Below are 20,699 nucleotides of genomic sequence, written 5' to 3'. Positions count from 1 at the left end.
TAAACCAACGCTGTGGCAATCTGTGTGTGTGTTGCTTTGTGCTTGACCACTCTTTATGCAAAAATAAAGAGCTGCCCAGACCGGACAGCCCCAAGCCTGCTGGCTCCCCATCCTGTGTGATCCGACTGTTGTGTCTCCCAGTCTCTCTCCTCCACCTCTCCGCCGACTCTGGATGTCTGGCAGCTGCTGCCTGCTGCTGGCACTGGGTGAATGCAGGCCCAGACACTAGTACCATGCAAATGCTTGTTGACACGCCACTCATAGCCGCGCCGGAGAGCCAGACCATACCAGGTTCTCTGTGGAGTGGCCCAGGCTGAACCCGACACAGGTTGTTGTGCTGCTGCTGCTGCTGCTGCTTCTTCCGGGCTTGTGTTCTGGCATGGAGACTCTTCTGTGCTGAGCAGCATGTGCTTTACACCGAGGCCGTTAGCCTCATTTCCTGGGCGGAGAGCTCCTCGCGCTATTAGACGAGCAACAGGAACCTTTAAAAAAAAGAAGAGGCTGAGACAGGGAGGGTGGAGGGTGAGAGGAGGGAAACACGAGGCAGCGAATAGAGAACTTGGTTGAGCACACGGCTCCCACAACACAAATCACTTTGTCACCAGCAAGCTCTGACAAGCAGACAGAGGAGGGAGAGAAAGAGAGAGAGAAAGAGTGATAGACATTGGTCTTGAAGGAGGAGGACAGAGAGCAAAAGAGGAGACAGAAGGGAAGACAAGTAACCAGAGAGCGAGAGAGAGTGGGAGAGAGAGTGAACAAGGGGAGGTGTTTCAGCCCGATAGCAGTGAAGCACGAGAGGCAAGGTGTGAAACGATAGGAGCGACAGGAGGAGAAACAGGAGGAGGTTACCGTGGATGGGCTGTACTGGACAGAGACAGACGCTGCGAGTCCGGACCGGAGACTGAGAGCTGGAGAGAGAGAAGGATTCTCAACACGTTTCCCACGGCTGCCAGGAGAGAACAGGGTCTGCTACTCCACTCTCTAACTTTAAGAAAACAAACTTTGTTTCAACTTTTTTTTAACCAAAAAAAAGTACAAGAGGATTAGGCCTCTTTGTGCTGCCTTCGGAGTGTTGTTTATGATTTTTTTGTTCAGATAGCATCCTCGCTTTCTGATAGAACACATTCGAGCACTGTTTGTACGAGAAGGAGCTTGTACTCTGGTCTCAACTTTAAGTGTTGAAAGCATGTTCTTTACGCTGCCTTCATCACAAAAAAGAGGTAGTGGAAGTGGGGAGCCGTAATGGTTGCTTTTTCTTTTTTTTTTAACCGGACTGATTCAGTTTGTGCCTGTGAATATATCAAGTAGGAGTCTGAAATACGGCACTTTCCCCTGCCCCTGGTATCTGACTATCAGCTGGGTGAGTCAGTCCTATCCCCCCTGGGATTTGAATGTGGGTTTGTTAAAGAAATGCCAGAGTTCATGTGATCCGGCGTCGACGGTTCGTGTTTCACTAGTCTACTGCTCCCTGGCCTGGATCGCTACCACCAGTTTGAAAGAACCCCAGAGCCATCCGTCCGCTGTGATCCAGTGGGCCGAGGATCAGGGACAGCGGTTTCAGTCGAAGACAAAGAGGGAGAAAAAAGAGACAGAGAGAGGCTGAGTGCTGGGGAGGCAGGCACTGAGAAGAAGTGAGAGCGTTGAACTCTGCCAACACCTTGTTCTATTACTGAGTGCTCTGCTGTCGGCTCCTCTCTCACACACTCTCTGCCTGCTCTCTGGCGCCTGAGTTAAGAGAAGGCACACTCTGTTACGGCCAACAGCGAGCCTGAGAAGCAGACCAGCTCTTGGTGGTGGCGATAGATTTTCGCTGGACATACCCGGGCGTCAACTATAGCGATATAGCTTGTTTTGGTGCTTTCTTGACTGCTGAAGTGTGCACCTTTTGCTGTGGGCCAAAGTTTTGTTTTGTCACACGCTAGCTGTTTTGGTGTGGGGCGCCTGACACCTCTGTGGGTGTTTTACCTGCGTGTGATTCAGACGCAGGCTCATCACGGGGTTCTCCACCCCTGCTCACACACACACACACACACACAAAGACAGACACTGAACCGGGTGGGGGGGGGCGGTTGTTTTACTCATCGCGAGAGACAGCAGTGGCCTCTCTGGGTGGCTCTTGCCTCTGATCAGTCCGACTCTGGTCCCAGCACAGCCTCTTCACTTTGAGCACACAAGCCATCCCTCAAGGCATCCCAGTAGCAGGCTCCCACATCGACCGAGGCGAGAGAGCGTCGTCCCAACTCACAAACACACAGAGAGACCGACAGAGAGCGGATACCTCGCACACCGCATCCAACCCGAGATCCGCGTGGCCTAGGTTTCCGGTCACGGCCGACCTGGGCACCATGAGGCTGGCGTTGGCCGCCCTGGTGGCGGTGTGCGTGCTGGGCAGCGCCGGCGGCATGTCCACCTGCAAGACGCTGGACCTGGAGCTGGTGAAGAAGAAGCGCATCGAGGCCATCCGCGGGCAGATCCTCAGCAAGCTGCGGCTGGCCAAGGAGCCCGTGGCGGAGCAGGCGGGCGAGGGGGTGGCCATCCCCGCCGCCCTGCTGTCCCTGTACAACAGCACGGAGGAGATGCTGAGGGAGGAGCTGGACGCACCGCAGCCCGTCTCCGTGCAGCAGGAGGAGGAGGAGTACTTTGCCAAGGAGCTGCACCAGTTCACCATGAAGCACGGTGAGTCGGACGACGGACACCCTGCGGTGCTATGACGTCGCGGCCTACTGCTCTGTAGCGTGTGTCACACGTCGCATGCAGCCTGCGTCACACCTCAGCTATAACTGTTGCGCTACGTGCCGCACTGCTGTATTATGTTGCACATCACATACTATTGCATCACACATCACCTGTGACTGTGCTAGGTGTGCTGACGTTTTACGCTGCACGTACCATACTAGCACTGCTACTATTATGAGCTATGAATATCCTACTGTTCACTGATCACATTGTTTGGTTAAACTACTTCAGATATCACCTATTGCTGTATTACATCACATACTAGTGTTCACATAGTGACATACAAAGGTCAGATTACTTCCTACATAACTTCCTAGTAATGTTCTGCTCTGTACAATGTCATACTCCACATGCTGTACAACATCATGTTACATACATGCTGTATCACACATCAAATATCACAAAGTTCCATGATACAACTTGACATACTTCCATTATCAACCTTACATCTACAATGTGGTGAGAGAAAATAGTTTTCTCCGAGAGAAAATAGTTTTCTCTCAACACAGATGCAGTCTTAGTAATGACTATATAACACAGAGTTCCCCTCCAAAAGGCCATTTGGCATAAATACTTAATGTGATGTTGCTGCGCTGCCAGGAAAGATAAAGCAAAGATCTGCAATTTTGTCTTAATTACTCTCTCCCACTCTCTCTCTCACACACACACACACACACACACACACACACACACACACACACACACACACACACACACACACACACACACACACACACACACACACACACCAACACACAGACACACACAGACACACACACACACACACACACACACACACACACACACACACACACACACACACACACACACACACACACAGTCACACCCAAACACATGCTGTGCACATAGAGCTGTATGTGTATTAGGTAGGACTTGTTGAGGTAAGGTCTCCTCAGAGAAATAAATGCCCTGTTAATTGCTCACAGAACTACAACCTACACCATTACTTTGCCAATGTAAGCTCACGCTGGCAGTTTAAAGTGGTCGTCCTTACGATTGCACATCACCATGTTTATAAAAACAGCAAGCCCTTAGTTGTCTCTCAAGGGAATGCACCAGTACATACTGGAATGTATTTTGTATATCCGAGCGTACAAAAGTGTGTTCATCTGCTAGTTAATCCTACCCCCACCAATAAACCCACCCCATAAATAAAGGAAGCCAATGTATAACGCTAACACATCCAATGGCGATCGCTATAAACAAGAGCACGTAAAAGAAACCCACCAAATATGGAAATTCTTTATTTTTTATAGGACAAGCTGTATCCATTCACAATGCAATTGCCTAATGGAATGAGCATATTTAATCTCTTGGGCTGGGTGAGCTCGGGTCTAAGAGGCGGTGTTACCAATTCCCCCGGCATGTGTACCCCTTGTGTTTGGCTGGCGGCGGGCGGGGTTCAGAGATCACAGGCGGCGCGCGTTAGCAGGACACTGCAACGGAGATGTTGTGCGCCGGCTCTCCTCGATCCAGGGGTATTTTTTTTTACTGCACTATTGTTTGTTTCGCTCACAAGAGCTGTTGCGTGTATAGCCAACTCCCCATTAACATCCATCTGAGAAAACAGACAATGACTCACAGGATCGCAGGGATAAACATTTTTCATCTTTTTTTTTTTTTTTAGGGTGTTAATCTCTCCAGCCCTTGTGCAACATGAAGTTTTTAATTTAAAAGAAAAATCCTCATAGGAATGAGCCGGTCCATTGTGTGCGGCTTCATTAAAACATGCTTGGGTTCGCCTAGTTTGGAGGCGTGCTCGAGAGCACCACCGACCCAGCGGGCTCCATGTTGTTCTGCTCACATGATTGACAAAGAGAAAGGCGAGGTGGGGGAGTATGACATAAAGGAAGATGTGCTTTGCACTCCTTCACCCCGGCTCTGTCTCTCACTCCGCCGTTCTATTGCTTTTTTCTCTCCATAGGGGTCGTTGGGGGTGGGGGGGGGGGGGGGGGGGGGGGGGGGGGGGGGGGGGGGGGGGGGGGGGGGGGGGGGGGGGGGGGGGGGGGGGGGGGGGGGGGGGGGGGGGGGGGGGGGGGGGGGGGGGGGGGGGGGGGGGGGGGAGGGGGGTTTCCTGTAACATGAGCTTCTCTCCCCAGCCCAGTCCTGACACTTGTTCCACTTACATCTTTCTCTCCCTCTTTTCTTCTCTCCATCTCTCCTTTTAACCCCCCGCATTGCTTGCCTTCGCTGTCCATCGCTCTCTTTTTTGTCCCCTGCAGTTTCTATTTATTCTTTCTTTATCTCTCTGGCTCTCTTTGCATATATATTTCTGTCACCCCATATCTCTCTCTCTCTTGCTAATTCTCCCCTCCTTCCCCCTATCTCCTCCCCCTCTCTCTCCCTCGTCTCACTCTCTCCTCCACATCTCTCTCTCTCTCTGCCCTGTCTCTGTCTGACTCTCCCCCTCTCTATCTCTGTACCCTCTCTTTGTTTCCCTTTGTCTCTCACTAGCTCACTCTCTCTCTGTCCCTCTCGCTCTCTCTCTCTGTCTCTCTCTCTCCCCCTTCTGTCTGTCTATGTGTCCCTCTCTCTCTCTCTCTCTCTCTCTCTCTCTCTCTCTCTCTCTCTCTCTCTCTCTCTCTCTCTCTCTCTCTCCCTCTCTCTCTCTGTCCCTCTCTCTCTCTGCCCCTCTCTCTCTCTATCTCCCTCTCTCTTTCTCCCGCTCCCTCTCTCTCCCCCTCTCTGTCTCTTTTCCTCCCCCCCCCCCCCCCCAAACAAGCACTTCCTGAGTGTATTATCGGTGTGTTTGTGGCAGAGCAGCTTGGCAGGAAGGAAGGAAGGCTGATAGCCACTGGGTCAGAGGATGACTCAGGTCTGGTCCCTGGCTGTGCCCATGGGGTTGAGGGGGTTCATAACTTCTTTACCCCCCTCCCACACTTTACCCCTGAAAGCTTCAAAACACCCAGCCTTTCTTCCTGAGGTGGGAAGTCAAGTGTAACGGTGACTCAGTGTGTGTGTGTCTCTGTGTGCGTGTGTGTGTGTGTGTGTGTGTGTGTGTGTGTGTGTGTGTGTGTGTGTGTGTGTGTATGCATGGGTGAGTGTGGACACGCATTCAGGCTCACACACATTGTAAGTGCCGGGGGAAGCACACATCAGAGAAGAGGCACGCTCCGTTGGAAGGAAAAGTTGACTAAGAACCTTGTTCCAACAATCTCATTAAGGCTGCCGGGCCTATAATCGTCTCAAACTCCCAACGTGTGGTTCCCGGGTGATGTGATGACTTGCCCCCTGTTTCCCTGGTAGCCCCGCGGCGTTGCGTCTCTTGTGTACGCACAATTGTAATAACTTAATGCTATGTCTCTATTTACTCATCATTTTGGTAATTGCGCGCAGGATTAGGAGAAATCCCAGCAGTCCGTTCACAGGAGCGTCCTCCCCATTTAAAGAGCTCACACAATTCTGGCTTGGGCTCGGTCCAAAGGTAATTAAGCTGGCATACACAGTACAGCCTTCTTGTATTGTTTTGCCCTTCTTGCTGAGAGGGAGCCAAACGAGCCAGCACAAGTCATAGAAGGGCTGTAACTCTAAGGCAGTGAGGCGTCCTTATTTCACCAACGTCTGAGTACCACTAACACGTCCTCCTCTCAGTTTCCATCCTCCAACCACACCAATGACACCGTCACACAACACTACAACCAAACACGCCACCACCCACTAACAGTACACCCGATGGAGGTCTTGGTGTTGGTGGTGGTAGGACAGCAACCTCATTGGTACACTACCATTAACCTCCATCAACACCACCACCTCCATCACCACCACCAATAACAATAACACAACGTCTTCCCCCCAATAAAAACAACAACAACAGACCTCTGACATCACCCCATAGCGGTTGTTATAGTGTTGGGGGTGGCAGGGCAGTGGAGGGGGGTGGAGGTGGAGGTGTTTCAGAGGGAGGGAGGTGGGGACGAGCTGGCAGCCGGAGGGTGGAGCTCAGCAGAGGGAGGAGAGGCAGGTATTTAGCTTGTTGCTGGAATTTGGATCCTACCGCTGGTAATTACAGAGCTGTCTCTCTGCCTGTCACAACAGCGGCCCTTGACTTACATAGGTACAGCACCGTCCCTCCACGCACCCGCCTACACACCTGCACGCAGGCTTGAGCTGTCGAGCTGGCTGGGAGAGAGCGCAGCCCTCTCACAACACTTTTAGTCACGCTCTGCGTAGCATGCCAAGCTAGTGTTGCATTATACTCCCCTCGGGCCCCGTTTCTTGTCCTCAGCCGCGGGTCCAATACGCTAAGTCCCTGTTCCGCATCGCCTCGCTCAGGTACAACTGGGATGCCCTGTTTATTACAGTATAGGTGGGGGCGGTCCTGGCACATTATACCACAGTATGATTCATCTTTCAATATCGGGAAACCCAGCCTTGATCTATTCCTTACTTCACCGTATCGTACATGTGTGTGGACAGACCTTGTTTCCTGATGTTTGAATACCTCTCCTCAAAGCCATATATTGTCAGCCTCCTTTCTCTTTGGCTGTATGTATGTTATTCCTTCCCTTGGTATTTCCAGCCAGACCTCTGCCAATACCCTATACACTATTCTAAATTCCCATGTAACCGTAAATCTGCTAAGCTAACATGTTGTCAGTTATTTGGTCTGGTTCCAGTTAAATGTCATCCCTTCTCTCTCAGCGCCTCACGGCAGCTCCACTCGCTACGGGTTTGTTGTTCTAGGGTTGGAAACACAAGCTGAGGTTGGCCCCATGTTGGCCCGGTGGAGGGAATGTGAGGAGGGCCGAGACGACAAGGGACCCATGGAGGGGGTTAGTTGGTATGGGGTACGGCTTAGACCTCCCTGGTATAGCTGGGACCTCCCTGGTACAGTTAAGACCTCCCTGGTACAGCTGGGACCTCACTGGTACAGTGAAGACCTTCCTGGCATGATTCAGACCTCCCTTGTACAGCTGAGACCTTCCCGGTACAGCTGAGACCTTCCTGGTACAGCTGAGACCTTCCTGGCATGAGTCAGACCTCTGGTACAGCTGAGACCTTCCTGGTACAGCTGAGACCTTCCTGGCATGATTCAGCCCCCTGGTACAGCTGAGACATTCCTGGTACAGGGAAGACCTTCCTGGCATGATTCAGCCCCCTGGTACAGCTGAGACATTCCTGGTACAGGGAAGACCTTCCTGGTACAGCTGAGACCTCCCTAGTATGATTCAGACCCCTGGTACAGCTGAGACCTTCCTGGCACAGCTGAGACCTTCCTGGTACAGTGAAGACCTCCCTGGTACAGCTGAGACCTCCCTGGTACAGCTGAGACCTTCCTGGTACAGGGGAGACCTCCCTGGTACAGCTGAGACCTTCCTGGTACAGGGGAGACCTCCCTGGTACAGCTGAGACCTTCCTGGTACAGGGAAAACCTCCCTGGTACAGCTGAGACCTTCCTGGTACTGGGGAGACCTCCCTGGTACAGCTGAGACCTTCCTGGTACAGTGAAGACCTTCCTGGTACAGCTGATACCTTCCTGGTACAGGGAAGACCTTCCTGGTACAGCTGAGACCTTCCTGGTACAGCTGAGACCTTCCTGGTACAGGGAAGACCTTCCTGGTACAGCTGAGACCTTCCTGATACAGCTGAGACCTCCCTAGTATGATTCAGACCCCTGGTACAGCTGAGACGTCCCTGGTACAGCTGAGACCTTCCTGGTACAGGGGAGACCTCCCTGGTACAGCTGAGAACTTCCTGGTACAGTGAAGACCTTCCTGGTACAGCTGAGACCTTCCTGGTACAGGGAAGACCTTCCTGGTACAGCTGAGACCTTGCTGATACAGTGAAGACCTCCCTGGTACAGTGAAGTCCTCCTTGGTACAGCTGAGACGTCCCTGGTACAGCTGAGTCTTCTCTAGTACAGCTGAGACCTCCCTGGTACGAGTCAGACCATGCAGGGTCTGGTTCCATTGGGCTCAGGTTCTGGCCCAAAAGGACTCTCAGAATATTAAACTGGAGCTGAGGGTTGAGTTAAGTCCTGGGCTTGGCAAGCTTGGGCAGGGTGGGATGTTTGGTTTGGGGCCAGACCCCAGGCTCCATTAATATATATCTGATAGTATGTATCCACCCACACCCACACACACACACACACACACACACACACACACACACACACACACACACACACACACACACACACACACACACACACAATAACACACACACACACACACACACACACACACACACACACACACACACACACACACACACACACACACACACACACACACACACACACACATGCAGATGCACATACACCCAAACACTTATGCATAGGCACACACACACACACACACACACACACACACACACACACACACACACACACACACACACACACACACACACACACACACACACACACACACACACACACACACACACACAAACACCCCCACACACACCCCCACTAAATCCAACTGTTTATCAACCTTTCCACACATGCCAGTGATACCCAAGCCCAAAATGGTGCATTGCTGGGCCTCTCTCTATTTCCCCTCCCTCTGTTAACCATTTCCATACTTCCCCTCTATCTCTCTCACTCTCCCTTTCACTCTCTCTATCTCTCTCACTCTCTCTTTCACTCTCTCTCTCCGTCGTATCAGCCTTTCTGCTCGTATCGCTGCACGTCTGTGCTTTGAGGCCTTATCCCTTGTAGATATCTATGTAAATGAATGGTGGTAAAACCCATAGAAAGCCTGACTCTGTTTTTCGTCAGCTGTACAAAAGAATGTTCCTCCTGTCAGGCTGTGGTCTATTCTAATGCTGGCCCGGAGCCATAGAGGCCTTTTACAAGGTCGACCCACCAGCAATTTTTAAAAGTTAGTTTGGCTGCGTTTCAAGTAATTGGGTAACACTACATCGCCGTTGCTCCAAGAGTCTTTGGTATGTTTAACATATGTCTCAAGCTGTGTAAATACTTGTTTAAAATACAATTTGGATAAAGGTTTTGTCATTAATTCCATCAATCAGTCCACCATCGGTATTCCAGTATTCTAGAAACATGGAATAGCCCACTAACACTTTGGGAAGTATTTGGAGTCAGTTTAAGACTTATAGCGCTAAATACGAGAGGAAAGCGTGTCGAAACAACCAAGCCACATTTTTATTGGATATAATTTGAACAATAGTGTGTATCCCGGTCATAGGATGATTAATTGGATGATAGATGCTGGGCTGGGTTGGTTTTTACCGTTAAGAAGTAGTTAATTAAGCAATACATTATGTTGCTAAGATAAAAAAGCAAGATTACATTAGATCAAGTTATATATTCACACTGAGATGATTTGATTTGTAGTTCCTGTTGAAAAATGCTTTACATGGGTATGCTCATGTTTCACATACCATTCGCTGAATACTCATCTCACAATTTTCTGAAATAGTATTAGAATGGTGAGTTCCACTTGACTGTTTATTTACTGATAATAATTGTTATTGTTAGATTTGAATCCATGCGTTAGGCATTGAAAGGAATAAATTCATTACAATGCCTAAACAAGACTCTAGAAATGAGAGTCATATTGCGACCGGTCAATGATGAAGAGTCATCTCGGCCACTAATAATCACAACACCGACAGTCCTGGAAAGTTCCTGGTAGTGTAAGTCCCCTTGTGATTTCTACTTGCGCAACGATGATGTCACTGGTGATGTCACTGATGCAGGTATGAGGCCAATTAGGGAATCCGGTTGGTGGACTCACAGAAGTACTTTCACGAGTATTTAGGAATTTCCAAACATTTTAATTTTTTATCCGTACACGACATATTTTCACAGACATTAGTAACATGATTTCGATGATCTGGGAGCAGAGAGCAGGGGTTTCAACAGCCAACCGACAACTTTTTCTGTGTTCATTATGCTGTATATGTACAATTCCAGCATCCCAGTCACTCTTTGGTAACATTTAAATTAAGGATATTTCATATTTCATGAAAACATTTCACTTTTTAAATTGACTATATTGCATTGCCATTACTGTATCGTTGTGTTCACATATTTTATTGAAGTAATTTTAAAGCACAACATGAAATATTGAGCCCCTCTCAGTTTGTAGGTGTGAGAGACTTTTAGAATTACAAAAACTCAATAACTGTCTGTGTAACGTTGTTACCTGAACTAGGGTGGGTGCGGTGAGAGTGAAGTGTTTTGGCAGTGCTGATTCCTGGCCAGCATATATCAGTATAGATATCTATTATATTTATATATTAGATGGGATTTTATTGATGACATTATAGTAATCACTATCAATCAGCATTGACTACGGACATGTCCAGGTTATTCAAAGCTACGAGCTAGTGCAAATGTTCAACATTGCTACTTTGACTCAACGTATTGTCCAGCTTTGTAAGGATGACGGGTTAAATGTGCTGATTCTGAACGCTCTCCCTCCAGTCGAGCAGAGCAATAAGCAGAACCTCCGCATGCCCTTCAACATGAGCGAGATGCGCCGTAGCATCGGAGGCTACCAGCTCCTGACCAGCGCTGAGCTGCGTCTGCAGATCAAGAACCCGAGCATCGAGAAAGAGCAGCGGGTGGAGCTCTACGAGGGCCTGGGGGCCGGCGCCCGCTACCTGGCCTCACGCTTCCTCACCAACAAGGACAAGGGGCTGACCTTTGACATCACCGAGACCCTGCAGAAATGGCTGCAGAGCGACGGTAGGCCCGTCTGTCTGCCCGTCTGTCTGTCTGTCGGCCCCCGTCGATCGGTCTGACCGTCTGTCGATCTGTCTATCAGTCTTTATGGCGATCCGCCTGCATGTCTGTCTATCGATCTGTCTGTCTTGTCTGTCTGTCTGTATAGTGACCCGTCTACATGTCTGTCTGTCTGTCTGTACATCTAGTGATCCGTCTCTCTTTATAGTGATCCATCTGCATGTCTGTCTATCGATCTGTCTGTCTGTCTGTATATTGACCCCCGTCTGCATGTCTTTCTGTATCTGTGTACGCCTAGCGATCTGTCGATCCGTGCCCCCGCATGGCCATCCGTGTGTCTGTCCATCCACCCCTCTATGTATGAATCTGTCCATCCCAACCGTCGATTCATCCATCTCTCATCAATTCAAATTGCTTGTTTCATATATAGGCTAACATATGGTATACGCCAGTGTCTGTATCCATAAGAAGTCAAGCCGTACCGTTGAACTCTCAAACCCTGTTTTTGGTGTGCAGCGGTCGAAGAGGGCTTCCAGCTGAGGCTGTTCTGTGAGTGCGGCAACTCGTCCATAGACAGCACCTTCAGCTTCCGCGTGTCCGGGACCGAGAAGGACAGGGGGGACCAGGGATTCCTGAAGAATAACTTGCCCAAGCCCTACATCCTGGCCATGTCCATCCCCAAGAACAGCAGCAGCCAGGGCGGTTCGCGCAAGAAGAGGTCCACGGAGGCTGGTGGAGGATCCTGCACAGAGTAAGTAGCTGAGCTAGTGGGAGTCTATAGGTGCTCTTAAAATGGGATTACAATTAAGAGTTTAGGTTAACTTCATTACATTTCTGAAGCGATAGGAATTTTATAACTGGGTGTCGGTGGTAACACGGGAATAATTACCGCTTATCGCCTAAGGTGTCGCCAAAGAGAACAAAAATCCTTGAGATTGCTTCAATAATTTAGCCTAGTTAAGCTTTTCTTTGTTTAGGTTTAGGTTGGCTATTGTGCATTGGTTGGATTTGGTTTTGTTTGGCTTAGCATCATTTGTTTGGTTTTGTTTATCTTGGGTTGGTCTAATTCCTGTCTTTCAACTTTGCTCCTCCAGTCAGACGGAGAGCTGTTGTGTGCGTAAGCTGTACATAGACTTCCGGAAGGACTTGGGCTGGAAATGGATCCACAACCCCAAGGGTTACCATGCCAACTACTGTATGGGGTCATGCACCTACATCTGGAATGCAGAGAACAAATACTCCCAGGTAACACACGGCGTCTGTGGTTTCAGATAGTGCATGTAGCTTGGTTGTTAAAGCTAGCGCTGGGCCTTGACTTTCTAGGCTCCTGTTTCTGCCTCTCTCCCCCCTCCCCCTCCATCTCTCCTCCCTCCCTCCCTCCCTCTGTATGGGACTCGAGCCCAAACAACCTGGTGTGAACCACCAAGGCTTGGATCTTGAACAACTCTATCTATCTATCGCCCTCTCTCTTTCTCATCCTGTCACTATTTGTCCTTCTCTTCTGCTCTCTCTCTCTCTCTCTCTCTCTCTCTCTCTCTCTCTCTCTCTCTCTCTCTCTCTCTCTCTCTCTCTCACGGTTTCTCTCTCTCTCTCTCTCTGTCTCTGTCTCTCTCTCTCTCTCTCTCTGTCTCTCTCTCTCTCTCTCTCTCTCTCTCTCTCTCTCTCTCTCTCCCTTCTCTCCCTCTCTCTCTTCCTCTCTCTCTCTCCCTCTCTCTCTCTCTCTCCCTCTCTCTCTCTCTCTCTCTCTCTCTCTCTCTCTCTCTCTCTCTCTCTCTCTCTCTCTCCCCCTCACTCCCTCTCTCTCCCCCTCTCTCCCTCTGTCTCTCTCTCTCACTCTCTCTCTCTCTCTCTCTCTCTCTCTCCTCTCTCTCTCTCTCTCTCCCTCTCTCTCCTCTCTCCCTCTCTCTCTCTCTCTCCCTCTCTCTCTCTCTCTCTCTCTCTCTCTCTCTCTCTCTCTCTCTCTCTCTCTCTCTCTCTCTCTCTCTCTCTCCCTCTCTCCCTCTCCCTCTCTGACGTGTCATGTAGCTCTTGCCAGAGGTCATGTTGAGGTAGATATAATGAGGTTCTAAATGGGCTCTTTCGCTGTAATGACTACCAGATCCTGGCTCTGTACAAGCACCACAACCCCGGAGCCTCGGCCCAGCCCTGCTGCGTGCCTCAGGTCCTGGACCCCCTGCCCATCCTCTACTACGTGGGCAGACAACACAAGGTAGCTCCCTCTCGCTCTCACCCTCCAGTCAAACTCATAGTTAGTCGGGTGTCTTTCTTCTCATGTTTTTTTTTTCTTATTTTCTATGCTCATAGCTTGAGACCACTGTAAGAGACTTGTATTTGGTTCTGCTCCGCTCAACCAATCGATTCCTTTATTCACACTGAATGGTAAAGCTGGGGCCCTGCCTTTTCATGGTTTAATTTGCCTTAAGGTTTTTTTTTTGTCCGACACATAATTCCTTTTCATCATATCACCATCAGAAACGTCATACTGTACTTTTATTTATTATAACTTTTATTTATTATAACAATGCAGATGGTCGTTTCGGCGGAGATAGTAACCATTGTTCTACTCCTTTGGGTTAATCATTCGTCTTTGTGATTATGCTGAGGATGCTTGTGTGCTCTTGCAGGTGGAGCAGTTGTCCAACATGATCGTGAAGTCCTGCAAGTGTAGCTAAGGGGATCGGACCTGCTGAGCGCGCACACCGCGCCCGCGGACTGGACCCCGCGTCGTCGGGGAGACCCCGGGGGTTCCTGAGAGCGATTCAACCGTAATGTCACGGAGGAAAAGGCAGCGAAAAAAAAGAAAATAAAAAAGGGTTTCTGAATCACAAATGTTCCAGCCTCCACCTCCCTCCCTCCGTAGGCCAACAAGAGCACAGACTTACTTTTAGAGATGTATGTTTTATTTTTATGCGACTTTATATACTGCCTTTAATAATAATAATAATAATAACGATTATCACAAACCATTCTTCTTCAACTTTAATATGTTATTTATTTGTTGGATGGACAGAATTGTAAAGTGTGAGAATGGAGAGAAATGATGCCCGAGGCCCGCTGTGGACTGGGTGGGATGTGAACTCTCCACCAGGAGATGACACGTATCAGACTAGTGATGGATGGGGGGGATAGAATAGATGGATGGATGGACGGATGGAAATCACGGATAAAAACGTGTGACCTGGTAGGACAGGGCATTAAGGACATTCCTGCCAACGAAACGACAGCACCACCAGCAAAACAAGACAAACGGTCCCACACAGACGGGTTGTGAGACTCTCAGGGCTGGAAACAAGTGGGATATTTCCTCATGGACCTGCTGCTGAACTATAAACAATGCAGATGGTAGTTTCGGCGGAGAATCTGGAGTTAGATGCTTTCCGCGGCTTCCCGCTCCAGGTGCTTGTCAATTTAACATTTTACGTTGTATAATTTGTACCCCGTCTGACTGAACAGAGACCTTTTTGTGTGTTTATGCCTGCCGTGCCGTCAAAGCCAATGAGTAACATCAGCGGTCGTGCGAGTGGTGGCGGTTTGTTTTCTCAGCTCTTATTTGGGAGCCTTCTTGTTGTCTTTAGAGGGTTGGGTTAGGGGGATGTGGTTGCCATGTTTGTTTAGGGGCAGGCAATTTAAAATCTATGAACACATTTGTGGCTCTTTTTATTTTTTGTTCATAGGCCACTGGCAATTGGGGACAGTTCACTGTCTTTTATTCAAGGAGTCTTGGCTTCCGTCAGTAGTGTCGCTCTTTGCACAACCCAGTACTTTCAAGAGGATTCATTCATCCTTATTCAGTCTACGGCTTTCACATCCAGCAATAAATCGTACACGTGTCTTTCCATTCCTTTTTTTGTTGCCATGGTTTTTATATTGCACTTGTTGTTTTTGAAAGTCTCCATCCTTTGTAAATATTGCAGGAACTTGAAATAAACATTGACTTGTTAATTTATGATTAATGTGGAAGAATTATTCCAAGTGGAAACATTTTGTTTTTATTTGTGCGCTTGTGCGTGTGTTTGTGTTTGTTTGATGCGTGGGTGAGTGGGGTGTGACGTGTCTGAACCACGGTGCAGGCAGGTTTAGTTGTTTGTCAACGTCAGAAACGACTCTCCCATTGGAAAAGGGCAGTGCATGCCAAGTTTGTGTGTGTGTGTGTGTGTGTGTGTGTGTGTGTGTGTGTGTGTGTGTGTGTGTGTGTGTGTGTGTGTGTGTGTGTGTGTGTGTGTGTGTGTGTGTGTGTGTGTGTGTGTGTGTGTGTGTGGTCCATAGCAGAGCAAAAGGAGACACCTGTCTACTGTGGACCAATGACAGCTAAACCCCACCTTACTCCTCCTAACCCCATCCATGTCCCCCTCAACCCCACTACGTGCCTCTAAACCAAACCCTGCCCTCCTAAACTCAACCTTACTCCTCTAGACCCAGCGTGTCTCCCTAAACACCGCCCTGTCCCGCTTAACTCCACCATACCCCTTTAAGCCCCACCCTGCGCTCCTCAACCCCAGCCTGTCCACTAAAACCCACCCTGCCCCACTAAACCTCACCCTGTCACGCTTAACCCCAACTGCCGCTTCTAAACTCAACCCTGTCTCTAAATGCCCTCCCTGTCAACTTAAACCTCACCATGTCCCTCTAACCCCCCCTCTGCTCCTGTAGACACCACCCTGTTCCTTAAACCCCACCCTGTCCCCTTCAACCCCAAACTGTCCCTGGAGACACAACCCTGTCCCCTTAAACCCCACTATGTTCCTGAAGACATCACCCTGTCCCCTTAAACCCCACCCTGCTCCTCAGTCCTGTGGGGGATTACTGGCAGCCCATGAGGCTGCAGGCCCGGACCCGTTGGATACTCCCAGGCTTCTGCGCCGTGACAACATGGAAAACTAAACACAGACATTTAGATACACACACACACACACACACACACACACACACACACACACACATGCTCTCACCCCCCCATTTATACACATATAAATATACGTACATTCTCACGCACACGCACACACACACGCACACACACACACACACACACACACACATACACACACACACACACATTCCATAACATTGCCGCGAGAGGCATGTAAAGGGTTACGTCCATCTGACGTGGGGGGCTGTCAGTGTCACAAGCGAGCATAGCCATCAAAACACTACACTGATGATGTTCGCTACGGTTTATCTTAACGCACCACTTATTTTCCTATGATTGGATAACAACATCAATCGAGCGACTTTTGTTTGCAAAGAATATCCTCCTTCTCCAAGAATTGCTGGAAACTGGACATTCTGCGGGAAATAATCCTTGCCCGATCCTCTTCTTCTATTGAGCTCTATGGCGGTTGGCATCGATACCTTTTCCACGACCAGCATACTCGACAGGCCCTGGGAACCATATATTCTGGCAGAACTATGCCATGTCTGAAAGGGCGCATGATGGAAATTTTCCAGAACATAGCTGCATGTGTGAATAGTGAAAATTCCTAGCGTTGCCTGAAAGGCTATCTCAATAATTTACCGGCAAAACTATGTGAAAGAGGCTTTACATACGTGGTGTGCTAGGTCAGTAGGCTAGGTTAGCATACAGCTGGCTGCTACAACCAGCATGGGGCATTCATCTGGGCTATCTTCTTCCATCAGTGATCAAGTTTCACTGGGTCGAAGAGGGGGGACTTCTCTCCCCGATGCTGGCACAAAGACACCATCTGTCCTTCAAAATGATATAAACAAAATCAGAAACATGATCACTATAATTATATACCTTCTTCTCTCACCTCCCATAAGTCATTGGGTTTAAACACTGGCAGCTCTTGATTTGGTAATGATGACAGTGTTTATCAAATGTGTTTGGTTTCCCCAGGGGGGGGGGGGGGGGGGGGCGTGTGGGGCGCTGGATGAAAACCAAGAAGAATGTGTTCTCTTCCAAGCAAACAGGATCATTATTAAAGCCCAAACACGCAAAACACAAGTTTCCCTGAAAGACACAAGCTCATTAAAGTACCGTTGCCGTTGACGCCCGGCGGCTCCACCTGTTTTACTTTCCCTGTCATGACCCGACACAGAGTGAATGTCAAGGCCTTCACCAGTCTCGGGGAATGTGCTAATGGGAGGGTCTTCTAACCCTAACCCTCTTCCTGCAGGCTGGTTGACAAGCCTCATCCTCTATATCTCCGCCAGCTGCTTCCCCCCGGACCCCCGGGGGGGCTCTTTACCCGCAGACCGCTGACTCGGCGGGGGCCACCGTCCCCGCGGTTCACGCTCTGCACCTGCAGAGCTCCCTGGGGGGGGGGGGGGGGACTGCCTCCACACGGAGAACCACTTAGAGGGGAACCATGGGCGTCCGAGGAGCCGAAAGAAACGAAAAGAGGTCGCTGACGCCAGGGGAACCGGACTATTCAGATGAATCGGAGGAGTCAGGGAAATCGGACAGGAACACGGGGAATCAGGAGGACACCCGAGGCGTCAGGAGGGTGAGCGGAATCGGACATTCGGGGAGTTAGGGGATTCAGGGGAACCTGATGAAGAAGCCCAATTAGAGCGGAGGAGAGAAATCAGAGGATTCCGAACAATTGGAGGAAGCGGCGGAACCGGAGGACCACTAAGCACGCTCTTCTGTTTTAAATTAACCAGACGGAACACAAACCGCAATTAATTGCAACGTGTATTCAAAATTGAAAGGCACAAATGTGTCGAGGTGTGGGTGAAATTTCTCAAGCGCGGCTTCTCAGCTCTGTCTATTGTTAATAAAGACTTATTCGGACTTAAAATGATACTGAGTCAATAATAAACATCGTTAAACACAAAATCCTTTGATATTGCATTTTTAAGAGCTGTATCCATACCGCTCTAATCAAACCAAGTTTGATTTATCGGTCAATTGAGTTGGAATCCACAGATGTGCAACCCCTGGCACCTGCATTAACCCTAACGAGCATGAAGCGACCACATGTGGCGTCGATAAAGCGCATAAAGCTGGCACTTGGTTTCTTCCGCGTGCGGCACAGCAGCACCTGCTTGACCTCAGACATCAAAGGTGTTGGGCTGCGTTTGTGGTGAGTAATTCGAGAGAAACTGTCCTGTTGTTGCGCCCTTTTTATTGCGCCCATACGCTGAGGTTTCTCTCCATAAAGTGGAACCGTCATCAAAGGCCTGGCAGACCCGAGCCGGAGCTACGCAAACACACATCCCACTTTATTGCATTTTTTTTTTGCTTTGCTTTTCTTTTACAAGGAACAATGAAAAGCCATCATTCTAATGCCCTGATCCACTTGTCCTGGAACGGCGCGAGGGCGTGGTCGCGTGCGGACGTATCTGGCACTTACAGGGATCCGTCCTCTGATGCCGGGCCGCCGGCGGTCGTTGAAGAAGGGCCGCCGGGTTGGCCGGCTGTAAGTCGTGTGGAATTAGCCGGGGCTCGCTGGGACCTTAATAACACCGTGCCGGTGCGCTGGTGTCCTGCTGTACAGAACCACAGACACACAGCTGCCCCGGGCCATTGTTGCTCCAGGTGCTGCTGTGCATGTAAAACAAACACACACACGCACACGCACTGACACACACATGCACTAGAGAGAGAGAGAGAGAGAGAGAGAGAGAGAGAGAGAGACACACACACACACACACACACACACACACACACACACACATGTTAGACACGCTGACTAGACACACACACACACACACAAAAGCTCCCACACACACACATTACTCCCATTTTAGTTGCTTAGTGAGTTTACCTAGTCTACTCTACAAGATATATTTGATCTAAGTATAATACCATGACATCAATAAATCAATCTCTATTGTAACTTGCAATGCATGCGTGGTTTTGAAGGAAGCCGCTCTACCACACTAGGAGTAATAACATTGGCGAGACCTTGAATCCATGGCTGCGTGTGCCTGACTAAACAGCAGGATCTGTTGTAGAGGAGCCTCCTCGCTAGGGACTACGGAAACTAGGGAACTGAAATAATAAGGCACACAGGTGAACAGAATTAGTAATCAACACAGGCAACCCACATTTAGCTGACGAGCCACAGGGCCCACGACGTGGGGCTGGGGCGGGATTGTGGCAAGGGTTAAATATCCGTAAAATAGAATATTAAAGTGATGATGAACTGAATTTACAAGATTTGAGGAAGTACAAACGACACAAAACAGTCTGGTTTGTACTTTTGTCATTGTTCCTGACAAGATACTCGGTAGGTGTGTAGTGGACATGGTAAGTAGTGTTATGTCATGGTTATTTTACGATTTGAGGTATTTTAATAAATCTTTGTAAAAACCGAACTGAATGAAACTGAAAGAACTGAACGAAACAGTTTGACGTCCTCCCCCTATCTGTGACTCCACAGGCGAGAGGCTCCGCCCACGCCTCACCTGTCGTATTATTAAAGATCCAGCGCCTGCCTCACACCTGCGGCGCTTCAGCAGATGGCTATCAGAGCCGGAGCCAGCCCGCCGTATCGCGTACATCTCTCTCTTTCTCTCATCTCCCTCCCTCAAAGTGGGCCGTTCTTTGAAGCTCTTTGAGTTATCACCTTCAATAAGAGAGTAGGTGGTTGGGTAGCTCTGGGTGGAGGCTGGGGGCAGGGTGGGCTGTGAAGTTAGGGTAGTGGTGGAGGTGGTGGTGGTGGTGGTGGTGGTGGTATGTGAGGACAGACGTCGGTGGGTAGGAAGACCAGATACGATTAAAGTGTATGTGTGTGTGTTTGTGTGTGTATGTGTGTGAGCTTATACAAAATCTCTACGCTCACTCTTCTTAAACAACACAATTGTACTAAAAGACTTATAGACACAGTCAGAGAATATGAATTACTATATATCTATGTATCTGCGACCCGTCGGTCCGCAAGATTCCGTGTGTGTTTGAGCAGCAGCCGGTATTCTGCGGTTGAACGCTCAATGGACCCAAACTCGGGTCCTATTCAGAGAGTAAACTACAAAGAGAAAGTTTGATAAACTAGGGTGAGTGTGTGTGTGAGTATAGTATGAGTGTGTGTCGGTGTGTCAGGAGTGTGTGTATGACAGTGTGTGTGCAAATGGTGTGTGAGTGTCTGGGAGTTTATGTAAGAATGAGTGGGAGAATGTGAGTATGGTTTGTGAGTGTGTTTATGTTTGTATGTGTGTTCGTGAGAAGCATGCCTTGCCTCATTTGTTGGAACTCTGCCGTGAGAAATGTTTTCTAAAAAAGGAGAAGTACCAGTTCAAGTTGCGGATGTGTTCCTTCCTACTGTTCCACCCCTGGAAATGGACCTCTCCCTCCTCTTTCTCTCTCTCTTTTCGGATTCAC

General features: G+C 49.3%; 1 protein-coding gene and 1 long non-coding RNA gene across 2 annotated transcripts; one reads left to right on the top strand and one right to left on the bottom strand.

Annotated features, from left to right (window-relative positions):
• The first annotated feature begins 59 nt into the window (after window positions 1-59).
• On the top strand, window positions 60-15,362 carry tgfb1a (transforming growth factor, beta 1a). Its single transcript, XM_030382057.1, has 6 exons — window positions 60-2,676; window positions 11,153-11,416; window positions 11,930-12,164; window positions 12,508-12,658; window positions 13,512-13,622; window positions 14,038-15,362. Exons 1-6 carry the CDS (start codon window positions 2,346-2,348, stop codon window positions 14,083-14,085), a joined length of 1,140 nt encoding a protein of 379 aa, XP_030237917.1. The 5' UTR covers window positions 60-2,345; the 3' UTR covers window positions 14,086-15,362.
• Window positions 7,751-8,080, bottom strand: LOC115528738 (uncharacterized). Its single transcript, XR_003973359.1, has 3 exons — window positions 8,010-8,080; window positions 7,892-7,949; window positions 7,751-7,833 (listed from the first exon to the last, which is right to left on the bottom strand). It is a non-coding gene; the product is annotated as an uncharacterized LOC115528738 (long non-coding RNA).
• Window positions 15,363-20,699: the final 5,337 nt, after the last annotated feature.

The sequence above is a fragment of the Gadus morhua genome, chromosome 16, assembly GCF_902167405.1.
Source record: "Gadus morhua chromosome 16, gadMor3.0, whole genome shotgun sequence".
NCBI classification, from domain to species: domain Eukaryota; kingdom Metazoa; phylum Chordata; class Actinopteri; order Gadiformes; family Gadidae; genus Gadus; species Gadus morhua.
The sequence above is the reverse complement of the archived record's forward strand: the minus strand, read 5'-3'. Positions and strand labels throughout refer to the sequence as shown.